The 16,251-nt window shown below is 42.9% G+C and overlaps 1 protein-coding gene across 1 annotated transcript in view; it reads left to right on the top strand.

Annotated features, from left to right (window-relative positions):
• Window positions 1-16,251, top strand: part of LOC139385692 (E3 ubiquitin-protein ligase CBL-like) — a 60,027-nt gene that overhangs the window by 9,058 nt on the left and 34,718 nt on the right. Inside the window, exon 2 of the mRNA XM_071130963.1 lies at window positions 4,610-4,857. Within this exon, the coding sequence (XP_070987064.1) occupies window positions 4,610-4,857 (248 nt within the window). The remainder of the gene's footprint in view (window positions 1-4,609; window positions 4,858-16,251) is intronic.

Here is a 16,251-nt window from a genome sequence, read left to right on the forward strand (position 1 = left end):
GAATTCCCACATATGCTGAGCACTTGTTGGCTGCTTTTCCTTCACTCTGCTGTCCGACTCATCCCAAACCATCTCAATTTGGTTGAGGCTGGGTGATTGTTGAGGCCAGGTCATCTGATGCAGCAGTCCATCACTCTCCTTCACTCTCCTTCTTACACAGCCTGGAGGTGTGTTTGGTCAATGTACTGTTGAAATACAAATGATAGTTCCACAAAGCCCAAAACAGATGGGGTGGCGTATCGTTGCAGAATGCTGTGGTAGCCATGCTGGTTAAGTGTGCCTTGAATTCTACATACATCACAGACAGTGTCATCAGCAAAGCACCATAACACCACGTCCATGCTTTACGGTGGGAAATACACTTGCAGAGATTATCCGTTCACCCACACCGCGTCTCACAAAGACTCGGCAGTTGGAACCAAATTGCAGAAATTTTACCCATGAAGGCTTGATTCACACAGTCTCCTCTGAACAGTTGATATGTCTTACTTGAACTCTGTGAAGCATTTGTTTGGGCTGCAATTTCTGAGGCTGGTAACTCTGATGAACATATCCTCTGCAGCAGAGGTAACTCTGGGTCTTTCTTACCTGTGGTGGTCCTTATGAGAGCCAGTTTTATCATAGCGCTTGATGGTTTTTGCGACTGCACTTTGAAGTTGAAGTTGGAAGTTTACATACACTTAGGTTGGAGTCATTAACTCTTTTTTTCAACCACTCCACAAATGTCTTGTTAACAAACTATAGTTTTGCCAAGTTGGTTAGGATATCTACTTTGTGCATAACACACATCATTTTCCAACAGTTGTTTAGACAGATTATTTCACTTATAATTTACTGTATCAAAATTCCAGTGGGTTAGAAGTTTACATACACTAAGTTGACTGTGGCTTTAAACAGTTTTGGAAAGTTCCAGAAAATTATATCATGGCTTTAGAAGCTTCTGATAAGCTAATTGACATCATCTGAGTCAATTGTGGATTGTGGATGTATTTCAAGGCATACCATCAAACTTAGTGCCTCTTTGCTTGACATCATGGGAAAATCAAAAGAAATCAACCAAGACCTCCACAAGTCTGCTTCATTCTTGGGAGCAATTTCCAAATGCCTGAAGGTACCACATTCATCTGTACAAACAATAGTATGCAAGAATAAACACCATGGGACCACCAGCCGTCATACCGCTCAGGAAGGAGACGCGTTCTGTCTCCTAGAGAGGGAATGTACTTTGGTGCAAATCAATCCCAGAACAACAGGGATTCAAGGCCGCTCAGCAAGGAAGAAGCCACTGCTCCAAAACCGCCATAAAAAAGCCAGACTACGGTTTGCAACTGCACATGGTGACAAAGATTGTACTTTTTTTGGAGAAATGTCCTCTGGTCTGATGAAATAAAAATAGAGCTGTTTGGCCATAATGACCATTGTTGTGTTTGGAGGAAAAAGGGGGAGGCTTGCAAGCCGAAGAACACCATCCCAACCGTGAAGCACAGGGGTGGCGGCATCATGTTGTGGGGGTGCTTTGCTGCAGGAGGGACTGGTGCAATTCACAAAAAATATAATTTTCCTGCTTCATAATGTTATGATTTTCCCATTGAAGCAAAATCTCAAGACATCAATCAGGAACCATTGCTTGGTTGCAAATGGGTCTTCCAAATGGACAATGACCCCAAGCATACTTCCACAGTTGTGGAAAATGGCGTAAGGACAACAAAGACAATGTATTGGAGTGGCCATCACAAAGCCCATACCTCATCCTGTAGAACAGGATGTGGGAAGAACTGAAAAGGCGTGTGCAATCAAGGAGGCCTACAAACCTGACTCCGTTACACCAGCTTTGTCAGGACGAATTTGCCAAGATTCACCCAATTTATTGTGGGAAGCTTGTGGAAGGCTACTTGAAACGTTTGACCCGAGTGAAACAATTTAAAGGCAATACACTCAATTAGCATTTGGTAGCATGTAAACTTCTGACCCACTGGGAATGTGATGAAAGAAATAAAAGCTGAAATTAAGTAATTCTCTCTACTATTATTCTGACATTTCACATTCTTAATATAAAGTGGTGATCCTAAGACGGCATTTTTACTTGGATTAAATGTCAGGAATTGTGAAAATTGAGTTTAAATGTATTTGGCTAAGCTCTATGTGAACTTATGACTTCAACTGTTTTTACTATATTCTATTCTACTTTAGTCAATGCCACTCCGACACTGCTCAGTCTAATATTTGATATATTTCTTAATATTATTATTTTACTTTTAAATGTGTTTTGTTTTGCTGTGATTCATTTTTAGATACTACTGCACTGTTGGAGCTTGGAACACAAGCATTTCACTACACCCGCGATAACATCTGCTACATATGTTTGTGACCAATAACATTTTATTTGCTTCTGACTGTCTGCAAGTTGAACATGAATGTAGCCAGTAAGTCTAAGGTAGACACAGATGGTCTCTTTTTTTTTATCTGGCTTTTATACTATATACAAAGAAGAAGCTGATGGAAAAAGTAGATAGTGTAGTTGATTTATTATTTTTGGGAACTTATGCCCATCTTCCTTGTTTCATTCTGATAACGTTACTCATTCATTGCAGAATGCCATGGCATGCTTGTTTGTGTTTATTGATTGTGTTTATGGTTCTGTCTCAGCTGCATGCCCTGCTTCGCTATATTGTCTTTCACCAGATGTGTTCGTAGCTTGAGGGGATTGACAATGGGAAGTGCAAACCCACACACAGCTAAGATCCTCCGACAAATACTTGTAAAAAAACAAGTACTGTCAGCCCCTTGCATCAACATCTGCTGTACAGTGCATTCAGAAAGTATTCAGACACCTTCACTTTTTCCACATTTTGTTATGTAAAAGCCTTATTCTAAAAATGTATTAAATAATTTTTTTGTTTTCCTCCATCTACACACAATACCTCAATGACGAAGCGAAAATAGTTTTTTAAATTTTTTTTTATGTTTGCATATGTAAATAAGGTATCATTTAATTTTTTTTAATAAGTATTCAGTTCCCAATCGGGGGAGACGCGTCTTGGTCAGTGAGGTGACCAAGAACCCGATGGTCACTCTCACAGAACTCCAGAGTTCCTCTGTGGACATGGGAGAACTTTCCAGAAGGCCAACTATCTCTGGGGCGCTCCACCAGTCAGGCCTTTATGGTAGAGTGGCCAGACGGAAGCCACTCTTCAGTAAAAGGCGCATGACAGCCCGCATGGAGTTTGCCAAAGGGCACCTAACAAAACTCTCAAACCATGAGAAACAAGATTCTCTGGTCTGATGAAACCAAGATTGAACTCTTTGGCCCTGAATGCCAAGCCTGGAGGAAGCCAGGCACTGCTCATCACCTGGCCAATACCATCCCTACAGTGAAGCATGGTGGTTGCATCGTCATGCTGTGGGGATGTTTTTCAGCGGCAGGGACTGGGAGAATAGTCAGGGTCGAGGGAAAGGTGAACAGAGCAAGGTATGGAGAGATCCTTGATGAAAACCTGCTCAGGCTCTCAGACTGGGGCGAAGGTTCACCTTCCATACCCAAGAAGACTAGAGGCTGTAATCGCTTCTAAAGGCACTTCAACATATAGTACTGAATAAAGGGTCTGAATACTTCTGGAAATGTGATATTTCAGTTTTTTTAATACATTTGCAAACATTTCAAAAAATATATATTTTTGCTTTGGCATTATGGGGTATTGTGTGTAGATTTATGAAAACAATTTTTAAATCCATTTTAGAATAAGGCTGTAACGTAACAAAATGTGGAAAAAGTCAAGGAGTCTGAATACTTTCCAAATGCACTGTACAAGCCATGACGATTCATAAGAAAACAGGTCTTCACGTGTGTGTGTGTGTGTGTGTGTCTATTACCAGACCAACAGGAAGCTGTAAGCCTGAGATGAGTGTGTTTAATTTTCTTCGCTGTGTTGAAGGCTTTAAAATAGACTCACGTAGCAAACCCTGAATGTTACGATCTCAGCACTGATCTTTCACTCGCTCTCCCATTCACTTTTACTAGATCTCCCTCTTCTCCGGAGAGGCTTATCTCTCTTCCCTTTTGTACCTAGTCTTTACTTGCCTTGATGTTCTGGCAACACACTGCTGCACAAATGTAATATTTGTCAGATAGAGCTGGAGTATTTTACATTCACGCGAAAAGTGGTATGATAAATATAATCCACGTCGTCACACTATCATAATACCCATGTGTTTGTCAAATGGTGTTCAGTGGTAGTTTCATTAGTGATTTTTGATGGTCCCTTTTCACTGACTATTTTATGTGCAGAAGTTCTGTTTGTGTATGTAGGCTAGTTTAAACACTGTAAACTCTTGAAGTTAGTTCAGTTAATGTTAGGCTACTTGTCAGGGTTGTGGTCAATTCACTTCCTGAATTGAAAAGATCTTCAAAGGAAAGCAATGTGCAACTTTCAATTCAAGAACTAGCATTTTTATTCACTTCCTGAATTGTATTAAAACAGAATGGATCCCAACCCTGTTATGCATTAGCGTGCTACTTAGTCTCTTCCTCCACGGTTGCCGGCTTATTGTTTGTCTCAGTAAGCTGATTCATCATCTCCCCTAACGTGTCCTATCCTCTCCCTCCATCCAGGTGGTGCGACTGTGCCAGAACCCCAAGCTGGCCCTGAAGAACAGCCCACCTTACATCCTGGACCTGCTGCCAGACACCTACCAGCACCTTCGCACCATCTTGTCCCGCTACGAGGGAAAGATGGAGACGCTCGGCGACAACGAGTATTTCCGCGTCTTCATGGAGAACCTGACCAAGAAGACCAAGCAGACCATCAGCCTTTTCAAGGAGGGAAAGGAGCGCATGTACGAGGAGAACTCGCAGCCCAGGTGAGAGGATTACTTTTTTGGAGATTGAGGTGGCAACGGAACTTGTTGTTGACGAAATATAGTTTATTTTCCTGTAATACTAAGGTACTTTTCTCAATCTCAAAATTGCCGTATCCTGATTTTTACGAGACATCAAGAGAAGGGCCTCTGTTTTTGTACATCGGGCGAGAATTGGGTTTCGTCATCCTCCTCCTGAAATTCTCTTGTGAGGTAGGTCTGCACCCTGACCTGTGTTGGGTGATACTCAGTTCACTCACTACCAGAATATCATCCCTTTCATGAGCCCAGAGCTAAGCCGAGCTGTACGGCACTGGCCTTGGTTACACATCCACCATAGGTCCAGAAAACCGTGATTTGAAGGAACATGGTGAAAAGCAAGTATCTGAGCCAGTACGGTTTGGGATGGCACAATAGTAGGAGAAACAAATTCAGAGCCTTTGCAGACTATGTCTGAAGTGAAGTGTGGTGGGGGGGGGTACTTTTTGTTGAACCCTTCCCAGTCATAGCATGCAGGTGTAGGTGAAGAAACATACCCACCGATGAGATCTAACCCTATCTTAAAATGGAGCAATTTAGGCTTGTACTGAGTAACAGCCAAAGAGAAGTGTGCTGTGGTTTTCACAAGTGAACGTTTGTGGTCAGGATGACGCTGATCTACTTGCCTGTGACTCTGTCTCTGTGTTCACAGCCTTTTCTCGGCAGTAGCCCCCAGACCTGCAGGTTATAAGGAGCTAAAGAAACTGCAAAATGTAGTCAAACACCTTTTTTTATTTTCTTAATGACATCAACAAAAGTCATTCTATATGCAAAGGTATACATACAAACAACTTACAGATGCACACAAACAGTGACTACATCTCACACCCCCATCCCTAGTGCCTGCATTATTGTTTGCCAGTAGGCCTTAAATTGAATCAATTTAACTAACACTTTTTTTGTTATATATATGAAATTGTTCAACAAAATGCATTATAACGTCTTTTTAGATGACTGAGCTCATATTTTGCCACAGCCCTTGCTGTCCATTCATTCCCTTTATGATTTGTAGGTCAGGGGCCAGAGTAATCAAGCATCTCAGAGAAGGAATTGTATGCGAAGCCCATTAGCAAAGTTGAAACATGTTTGACTGCCATTTATAAATCCCGTCAGAAATGCAGGATTTGGCCTAAATCTGGTGTGGGTGGGCTATTACAGGCGGTCATTCATCTTTTCCAACGGCACCTTGTATAATTCCTACTCTGAGATGCTTGATAACTACAGCCCCAGGTTATACAGTTAAATAGGACGACAGACTAAGCTTGATTTGCACATATCTATCTTATTGCTGGCTTCTCCCAGCCCAATCGGTGACACGCAGGGGGATCATGATTATGATGGCTTGAGTCAAGTATCAATAGCATATATTTTGTCCATAAACTGATACACCAATTAGACCCCTGAGCTCATTCAATCTCCAATCGACTCGAAACACTACCCTTTTCTTTTCCCCAAAACTTTTTATGAAAACTGTGGTTCATTTCCTTCTTTTAATGCAATGAATCAGAGTAGCGATGACTCTGCCTGCCTGTAGTTTTTGCACGGCTTCTGTTTTTTTTCGGACAACGGGTCTCCTTGTGCTGAAACTAAGGGAGAGGAGGCGCCGCTCACAAGTTCATCTCTGTTCTCTTCCCCCTAATTGAATTGGCATTGGGCCCATTTTTGAGCTGTCTTAACCACTCCTTTTGAGAAATACATGTTCATCACTTCGTTACAGAGGGAGTGGGTTCTAGAGCCGGAGCTGGTAATAACCGATGAAGCTCCCCCACACGGGGACCCGAGACAAAGAGCGCTATTGTGCCTAGGGAAGGGCTCAAATGAGTAGGCTATTGCCCGGTAGTGTGTGGTTCGTGTGTTATCATTTTTAGAAAATGGCTTTAGCCGAGTGACACTCCTCCCAGCTCTACGTTACCTTTTTAAAAAACATTTTTTTTACAAGGAGCACGTGTTTGCCTAAGTCGAAAAAAATGTAGGCGGACACAACACATTTAGGAGCACAATGGGAAATATTTGAGGTACTAAAGCTAAAGCTCCTAAATTGAAATTCTATGTCGCGCAGTTAAATATTTAGGGGCGTATGCGATTTAAAATGGTCGCACTATAAAGCCTTACTTTTACCACTCTCTTTCCTTCTGGACAGGATGGAGATGGTTGAAACAATTTGATACACTGTTAGCTTCAGACTCGACTGAAACAGTTTCCTGTATCGACATAATGTGAGCTATTCCCTTTCCTCTGGTTGTTAAAGATTGAGCACCATTTAGTGAAAAATGGTGGATGGTAGTTATGAATGATATGTGATGATTACATGGTCGTTTCTCCTCGGACCATTTGCAGTACAAAGAGTGATAGAGTGGGTGGATGTGGTGCTGAGATGCTATGTAGATTTCGCCACTATTACCCCCGCTAAATTTACTCTTCTGTTTATTTTAATTTTGGCGTCCGGCCCTCCATATTTAGATTTGAGCAGTACAAATCGTTTTGGCTTCTCTTGTACACAGACACACAGCCCCCATAGCCTCCCGAGTGGCGCAGCGGTCTAAGGCACTGCATCTCAGTGCTAGAGGCATCACTACACACCCTGGTTCGACCCCGCCCGGGTTTGGCTGGGTAGGCAGCCATTGTAAATTAGAATTTGTTCTTAACTGACTTGCCAAGTTAAATAAAAGGTTAAATTATATATATATATATTTATTTTATTATTTTTATATATATATATATATATATATATATATATATTTGAATTGTTCCCAGGAGTGTGAACTTTGCCTTCAGTGTTCTGACTGTATTGCTGGTTGATTACCACAACCACAGTAGACTGAAAGCCCAGCCTTGTGCTAATTTGAGTTCCGCTTTTTGTGCGGCGGTGGTTCTGACATGGGAGTCTAGCTGCAACGCTGCTGTGTGAGGGGGCGAGGTGTTGTCTGCGAGAAGGGACCTAATTATTAACAGTGACACACAGTCACAAACTGTGTGCCCCACAGTTTCTTCCCGGTAGCCTGCAAGCTTCCTTTTCCTGTTTCTCACAGGCCAGCTAGTTCCATTTTCTAACCTGCTCAAAGAGGGAGAGGGGGAGGGTGCACAGCAAACACTAGCCTGTCTATAACCGCAAAGTCCAGGCTGAGTATGGAGTCGATGTGTGCAGAAAACAGGCACTTCCAACCTCCCCTATATCCAGATATCGTTCTGACCTCCCTGAGCTTTGCTGTTTGATCTGGCTTTCTTGACTAAGCCCATGACGAGCGAGCCATCCTGACTGCTGGTGGTTAATATATCCTGAGGGGAGGGTACTACTAGTGCACTACCTTTAACCAGGGCCTATGTGGATTCAGTCAAAAGTATTGCACTATGTAGGGAATGGGGTGCCATTTGGGATGCTGCCAAGAGGAGAGTAGTCCCGGTGTCTGTAGTCCGAGGCGCGGCTGTCATTTTAACTCCTGTCGCCGTTTTCATGTCCACGGGGCAAGAAACCAGAACGAGAGTCCGGCTTTCCTTTTTAGCGGGCCTGCCCACTCATCCTTCTTTCCCTCCACCGCATGCCCATGATCCCGGCCTTGTTGGATTTGAACGTGCTCAGATCAACATAAGAGGAAGGACACTCCCTCTACATTCATGTGTCCCCGTCACATCCTCCGGCTGCCTGTTGCAGCCTCCGCTGGTTACAGCTGAGGGTATTGCAGATGGTGACACCCCAGTGATGTTGGGAGAAGGATCTGCGTGGTTGGCCCTGGGCCTCCTACTTCTTCTTCCTCACGTCTGCAGACACCCACACCGTCTCTATGCCATCCTTTCTCTCTGCAGACAGAGGAAGAGCTAGCCTCTCATATCTTCTTGCACCTGGCAGTCTCAAGCCAGTCTGCAAGTGCCTCGGCGGCTCACACAACCCCCTTTTGTTGTGTCCGTCTCTTCTAAAACCACCTTTACTCTGACATGTTCGATCTCTTCTCTAAATAAGACAAAGAAATTATTTGCAAATGGTTTATTTTGATAGCTTTTGAGAACGTTGACCAAACGGTTGTCATTACAGTATGTAGTTGCTATCTAAAGGGACTTCTCTGCCTCCTATCTATGCTGCCGGAACTCTGTGGTATTCATGTCCCTTCCGGCATTAGTACCATGACCATCACTGTGTTTGCAAAGGGCACTTGTGCCAGTTGCTAAATTTGTCCCTCAAAGCTCTGGCCTAAGATAAAGTATGACTTCCCATTTTCTATAAATGTGTCTGACTAGACGGGCAGACAGCCTGCTGGTGAAACAATAGTTTCTCTCTCAGGAGCAGGCTATTGGCTTTGACTATCTCTCGCATCTTATCTGCTGGCAAAGGTCTATGTGAACGGATCAGTTCTAGCAATAGGGAAATGCACTGTCGGATACCGATATCATGCAAAAAGGATGTGTACATTTTTGGGGTGCTTGCAGAGAATGTGATATAGCCTGCATTTGCATAATGCATACTGTAGCGTCACTCATTGTTTGCTTATCTGTGTTTTTGGGCTGCTGAATTTTACATATTCTTTGCCACTTCATTCATTCATACACCATTCATGCTTTTATATAACTGTTCTGTCTGAAATGTGAGGCTATTTCTTGATGGGTTCTGTAAGATCAGACAGACGGTTTGTGGTTGGTTTCTGACTAGTGATGTGACAAATGGGAAAAAATGTAACGTTTAAACGGCCCATTTTTTTTTTTTTTCAATAAGAAAAAAAATCTTAAAATTCCAATACAGCTGTATTGCTTCCAGCAATGGTTTGTGTCCAAGTCCCTTTCAGAGAGTTACACATTGCACCTGTACCTCAATTCCACCTCGCAAAGTTTGCATATCCTTCTCATTTAACTTCTCAAAGTATTGCCGTACAGGGAGGGCTGACCCCATTTAGTCGACTGGTCTGTTGTTTGGTGGACAGGCTGTTGGTCGACCAAGATTTTTATTTTTAAATTGTAGAGCAGTCCAAAATATAAATATTTATATATTTTTTATTGCGCATGAGACACCTGTCTCAGTTGACTAATCCATTGCGGACGCTGCGGGATGGCTCACCAGTAGTACATTTACCGTTAATTCCCATAATTTCTAATCTATAATGCTTGTTTGGTTACGGTAATTTCTGTTAATGCATGAAATATATTTTGATTACAGTCTTTTACTGTTTTCATTGTCTCGGTGGACACATTTGCAGACCGCACAACCTAGGCTCCACTAGTTTTAGTTAATTTCATTCCATTTAGGAGTTGTTCATTTATTCTTTGACATATTATATATGTATGTCAATGTAATTGTCTGTATCACTTTCAATCTCCCATACATTTTTTTGCAAATATATATATATATATATATATATATATATATATATGCATATACATACACAAATACACACTTTAAAAAATATATATTTTCCTTTTACTTTCTAACCCTACCATGCCCCTCCCATAATCGAAGTAAACTACTGAACAACAACGCTTAGGCTTCTGCTTCCAAGCTTATACATACTATATAAATAGTTGTCATTGTCGTTTGTTTGAAGCGATCCTGTCAGTGTTGAGTAAAGACACGCACCAGATTACACATAGATGTATGTCTGCCTGGCCTGTGTGCAAATGTAGGCCTATAAATGTGCCCATTTGGGGATCTGATTAGTATTTCTGATTGTCTTACCTCACTACCACTGTGGAACTTCTGTCATTTTTTTTTTTACTTCACCTCAAACAGCAAGTGAACAAAGTCTGTTTTTACACCCATTGAGAATAGTCCCTCAATGTAGCCTATTTGAAAAATCTTTCCAGCTCTCTTTTCGATAACCACTCAGCGTGGGGGGAAAATGGTGGAAATGTCATAAAATATGCCTACCTGATTACTTCTTATTCCTTGCACAGTCTGTCCAGAATATTTTATACAATGTTGCAAATTTGCTAGAGCTACAGTAGCTAGGTCAGACCCCAAGTTAATAGTTGATACAATGTTTCAAGTTCTTTGCAGATAGGTCATGCCTAGCCAATGTGATTTATAGGATATTTATGTTTCAAACAGGATATTTTCTACCTCCAGGCTGCAATGTTTTTATTTATATATGCTATTTTTTACGTAGTTGGCAATGGCTATAGAAGTCATTTTTTTAAATAATTTTGATTAACCACATGATAATTTATTTTGAGATTCGAAAACTTTGTTATACTGAAAAAATATATAAATGCAATATGTAAGGTGTCCCATGTTTCATGAGCTGAAATAAAAGATACCGGAAATGTTCCATTTGCACAAAAAGCTTATTTCTCTCAAATATTGACAACAAATTTGTGTACATCCCTGTTAGTGAGCATTTCTCCATTGCCAAGATAATCCATCCGTCTGACAGGTGTGGCATGTCAAGAAGTTGATTAAACAGCATTGTCATTACACAGGTGCACCTTGTGCTGGGGGCAATAAAAGGCTACTCTAAAATGTGTGGTTTTGTCACACAACACAATATCACGGATGGCCCAAGTTTTGAGTGAGCGTGCTGACTGACTGGCATGCTGACTGCAGGAATGTCCACCACAGTTGTTGCCAAATAATTTTATGTTCATTTCTCACCTGAGGGATTGTCTGAGGGGGTGCTGAGTGGTGCATTTCTGTCTGCAATATGAAATCCATAGATTAGGGCCTAATTACTTTATTTCAATTGACTGATTTCCTTATGAACTCAGTAAAATCTTTGACATTTTTGCATGTTACATTTTAGATATTTTTTTCACGCAAAACGTGCATATAAAAATCATAACTGGCATGCAGATCGGTAGAAATGGTAAGATAAGTTGGCACTCCAAGTGGAAAAGGTTGCCGACCCCTGGTGTAGCCTGGGTTTTCCGTGCATCGGCAAGATGGAACAGCTACCTCTGGTAAGACGAGGGGTGGCGGTCTGTGTCTATTTGTATCAAGGAATTCTTGAGGTTTTGCTCACCTGAGGTAGAGTATCTCATGATAAGCTGTAGACCACACTATATTTACCTAGAGATTTCGTATATATTTCTCGTAGCTGTCTATTTACCAATACAAACCGATGCTGTCACTAAAATCACACTCAACGAGCTGTATAAGGCCATATGCAAACAAGAAAATGCTCATCCAGAGTTGACACTCATAGTGGCCAGGGACTCTACCAACGCCAGGGACTTCTACCAACGACGGGGGAAAAAACCCTAGACCACCTTTACTCCACACACAGAGACGCATACAAAGCTCTCCCTCGCCGTCCATTTGACAAATCTGACCATAATTCTATCCTCCTGATTCCTGCTTACAAGCAAAAACTACCAGTGACTTGCTCAATACCAAAATGGCCAGACGACGCAGATGCTAAGCTACAGAACTGTTTTGCTAGCAGAGACTGGAATATGTTCCGGGATTCATCCGATGGCATTGAGGAGTACACCACATCAATCACTGGCTTCATCAATAAGTGCATTGATGACATCGTCCCCACAGTACATCCCCATCCAGAAGTCATGCATTACAGGCAACATCCGCACTGACCTAAGGGCAGAGCTGCTGCTTTCGAGGAGGTGGACTCTAACCCGTATGCTTATACGAAATCCTGCTATGGCTTCTGACGAACCAACAAACAGGCAAAGCGTCAAAACAGAACTAAGATTGAATCCTACTACACAGGCTCCGACACTCATCGGATGTGGCAGGGCATTCAAACTATTACGGACAACAAAAGGAAGCACAGCTGCAAGCTGCCCAGTGACACGAGGCAAGCAACACTAAAGCGTGCATGAACGCACCAGCTGTTATGGACAACTGTGTGATCACGCTCTCCGTAGCTGATGTGATTTAAGACGTTTAAACAGGTCAACATTCACAAGGCCGCAGGGCCAGACGGATTACCAGGATGTGTACCCCGAGCTTGCGCTGACCAACTGGCAAGTGTCTTCACTGACATTTTCAACCTTTCCCTGACTGAGTCTGTAATACCAACATGTTTCAAGCAGACCACCATCGTCCCAGTGCCCAAGAACACGATGGCAACCTGCCTAAATGACTACCGACCCGTAGCATTCACGTCTGTAGCTATGAAGTGCTTTGAAAGGCTGGTCATGGCTCACATCAACCCCATTATACCAGAAACCCGAGCCCCACCCCAATTTGCATACCACTCCAATTTGCATACCACTCCGACAGATCCACAAATGATGCAATCTCAGTTGCACTTCACATTACCCTTTCCCACCTGGACAAAAAAACACCTACGTGAGAATGCTATTCATTGACTACAGCTCAGCGTTCAACACCATAGTGCTCTCAAAGCTCGTCACTAAGCTAAGGACCCTGGGACTAAACACCTCTTTCTGCAACTGGATCCTGGACTTCCTGACGGGCCGGCCCCAGGTAGTAAGGGTAGGTAACAACACATCCGCCACGCTGGACCTCAACACGGGGGCCCCTCAGGGGTGTGTGCTCAGGCCTCTCCTGTACTCCTTGTTCACCCATGACTGCATGGCCAAGCACCACTCCAACACCATCATTAACTTTGCCGACGACACAACAGTGGTACAATGATTAGACAGCCTACAGGAAGGAGGTCAGCGACCTGGCAGCGTGGTGCCAGGATAACAACCTCTCCTTCAACGTGATCAAGACAAAGGAGACTACAGGAAAAGGAGGGCCAAGCACGCTCACATTCTCATCGACAGGGCTGTAGTGGAGCAGGTTGAGAGCTTCAAGTTCCTTGGTGTCCACATCACCAATGAACTATCATGGTCCAAACACACCAAGACAGCCGTGAAGATGGCATGACAGCACCTATTCCCCCTCAGGAGACTGAAAAGATTTGGCATGGGTCCTTAGATCCTCAAAGTTCTACTACTGCACCATCGAGGGCATCCTGACTGGTTGCATCACCACCTGGTTTGGCAACTGCTCGGCCTCAGAGCATCACTGGGGCCAAGCTTCCTGCCATCCAGGACCTCTATACCAGGCTGTGTCAGAGGAAGGCCCTAAAAATTGTCAAAGACTCCAGCCACCTTAGTCAAAGACGGTTCTCTCTGCTACAGCACGGCAAGCTGTACCGGAGCGCCAAGTCTTAACAACTTCTACCCGCAAGCCATAAGACTCCTGAACAGCTAATCAAATGGATACCAGGACTATTTGCGTTGACCTCTTTCACCCCCTTTTTCACTCTGTTTATTATCTATGCATAGTCACTTTTACCTACATGTACATATTACCTCGACTAACCTGTGCCCTCGCACATTGACTCTGTACCGGTACCCCCGTATGTCGCCTCGTTACTGTTATTTTATTGTTGCTCTTTTTAATTCAATTTTTAAAAAATTACTTCAATTTGTTTTAGTAAAATACTTTGTTAATTTTTTGTTACTGCATTTTTGGTTAAGGGTTTGTAAGCATTTCACTCTACCTCTTGTATTCGGTGCATGTGACAAATAAAATTTGATTTGATTAGGAGCGTAACAGCAGAATCTACAAAGGCCAGCATCAGCAGGAGGAAGAGGGTCGGGAACAGATTTGTTTTCTTCTGATTAGGCTTTCTTGTGTGTCTTAATTATTTAAACAGTGTGCTTAAAGCATCAGACAAGCTCAGTAGCCTACACATAGTTGATTTGATTAAAACACATAGGGTGTCTAAATAGGGAAAAATACACGTTTCAAAATTTCGACTAATCCATTGTAACAGACAACTAGGTCGACCCAATATTTTATTTTTAGTCAGGGACAGCCTTACGTACAGGACTTCGCTTCTGTCGCTTTCCTTTCTCTGCCAATTTTCCAGCTGCCAACAATGATGACGTAAGTATGGAGTCTATCCAAAATAGTTGATTCCTCGACTTCTTGCCTGGTGTCGACTCTCATTTCTGAGTGTCAAAATTGGATTCCGCTAGGAATCGATTCCTAAGATTCAATCTTTTTGAAACGGAGGAAACTGTTTAGTTGCCGTACTTCCAAGAACATTCACAACTTTCATAGCAAGCTAGCGAGGGATGGAGAGAGAGAGGAGAGGGGCACAGTATAGGAATGTCGGCCACCAGGCAGACGGAGTCAGAACTGTGCACTAGGCCTATCCATCGGCGATCAAAACCTGTATCTCACAATTTCTTGGCTTACAGTGTCTTGCGGCTAGGATATTCTACACGCAACAGACCGAAGACTGAACACGTACTCGCATCATTAGATGCGAACCAGCGCGAGGGGCAGGTGGAAAGAAACGGGCGCATATGTCTTGGTAATCTGTATCTCGCAATGTCTTGCAAGCCTCACAAATTCACCAAAGTAGCCTTAAGTTCGCCTCTTCCTCTCCTGGTTTTATTTAAATTGCATAACTTTCCACAGGCCTTTTATAGCCTATCGTCGAGTTAGGCGGCAATAACACGGAAAATCATATGATTTGTGATAACTGCGCCCTGATTTTACGGATTTTTTTTCAGTTACGGATTTTTCTTAACGTTAAGGATCCCAATTTCGTTTAACCGTTCACACTCCTATTTATGACTAACTTTCATATTCTTTATTGTTTCCCATGGAACTGAAACAGACGAGAGCCGCTGAATGTTTGAGTGCACCTGAAATGGCGCTCTATTCCCTATTTAGATCACGCAGTGCAGTGAATAGGGGGCCATTTCGGACACACCCTTCTTACTGACTGGCCTTCACATCAGGCCAAGCTGTTAGCGTTGCTGTGAATGTTAACACTTCCCGGGCTGACGTTTCAGCTTGAGTTACACTGGCTTCCACATCACCCCTAACCCGGCGCACGGACGCACACACAGACGCACACAGGCACGTACAGACGCAAACACAAACACGCACACAGAGGCAACACTGCATCATGTTTATTTATGGCGTTCTGCTGTCAGTTTCAAAATAATACACATAATCTAGTCCTCACACTAGATTATGAGGAACATTAGGCTATTTAACAGTATCCTATTTGGTCTGGCGACACAGCAAATAGGCTATGCAAGTGTGGTAAAGGTTATTTAGACAGGAAATAGTAAGTCTAGGCATCGGTTGCATTCTCTAACACTGTTAGCACTTTGAGTGAACATTTTTCAGGGGTTAGGCAGTGACTTGTGTCTTCCTGAGTCTTTATCAGGGTGGATCCGTAAGTCTGCTGTTTCCTATCGGTGATCTGGTGCGAAGCCACTTCCGGAGAGTTCAATGTTATAATGTGAAGACTGATGAAAGGGGAACCCAGTTTTTCCATCTTGTGGCAGCGATGTTTTTCTTTTCTTTTTTCTGTCGAAGTTTCAATATGAGTATTGTGGCGTGCTCTTGTTGCTGCTGCACGCTGGGTGTTGAGGATCCGAGTTCACAGACTGATGGCTACTTTATATTGCGCTGAGAGAAGGCCTACCACCAGG

This window comes from Oncorhynchus clarkii, chromosome 27 (assembly GCF_045791955.1).
Source record: "Oncorhynchus clarkii lewisi isolate Uvic-CL-2024 chromosome 27, UVic_Ocla_1.0, whole genome shotgun sequence".
NCBI classification, from domain to species: Eukaryota; Metazoa; Chordata; class Actinopteri; order Salmoniformes; family Salmonidae; genus Oncorhynchus; species Oncorhynchus clarkii.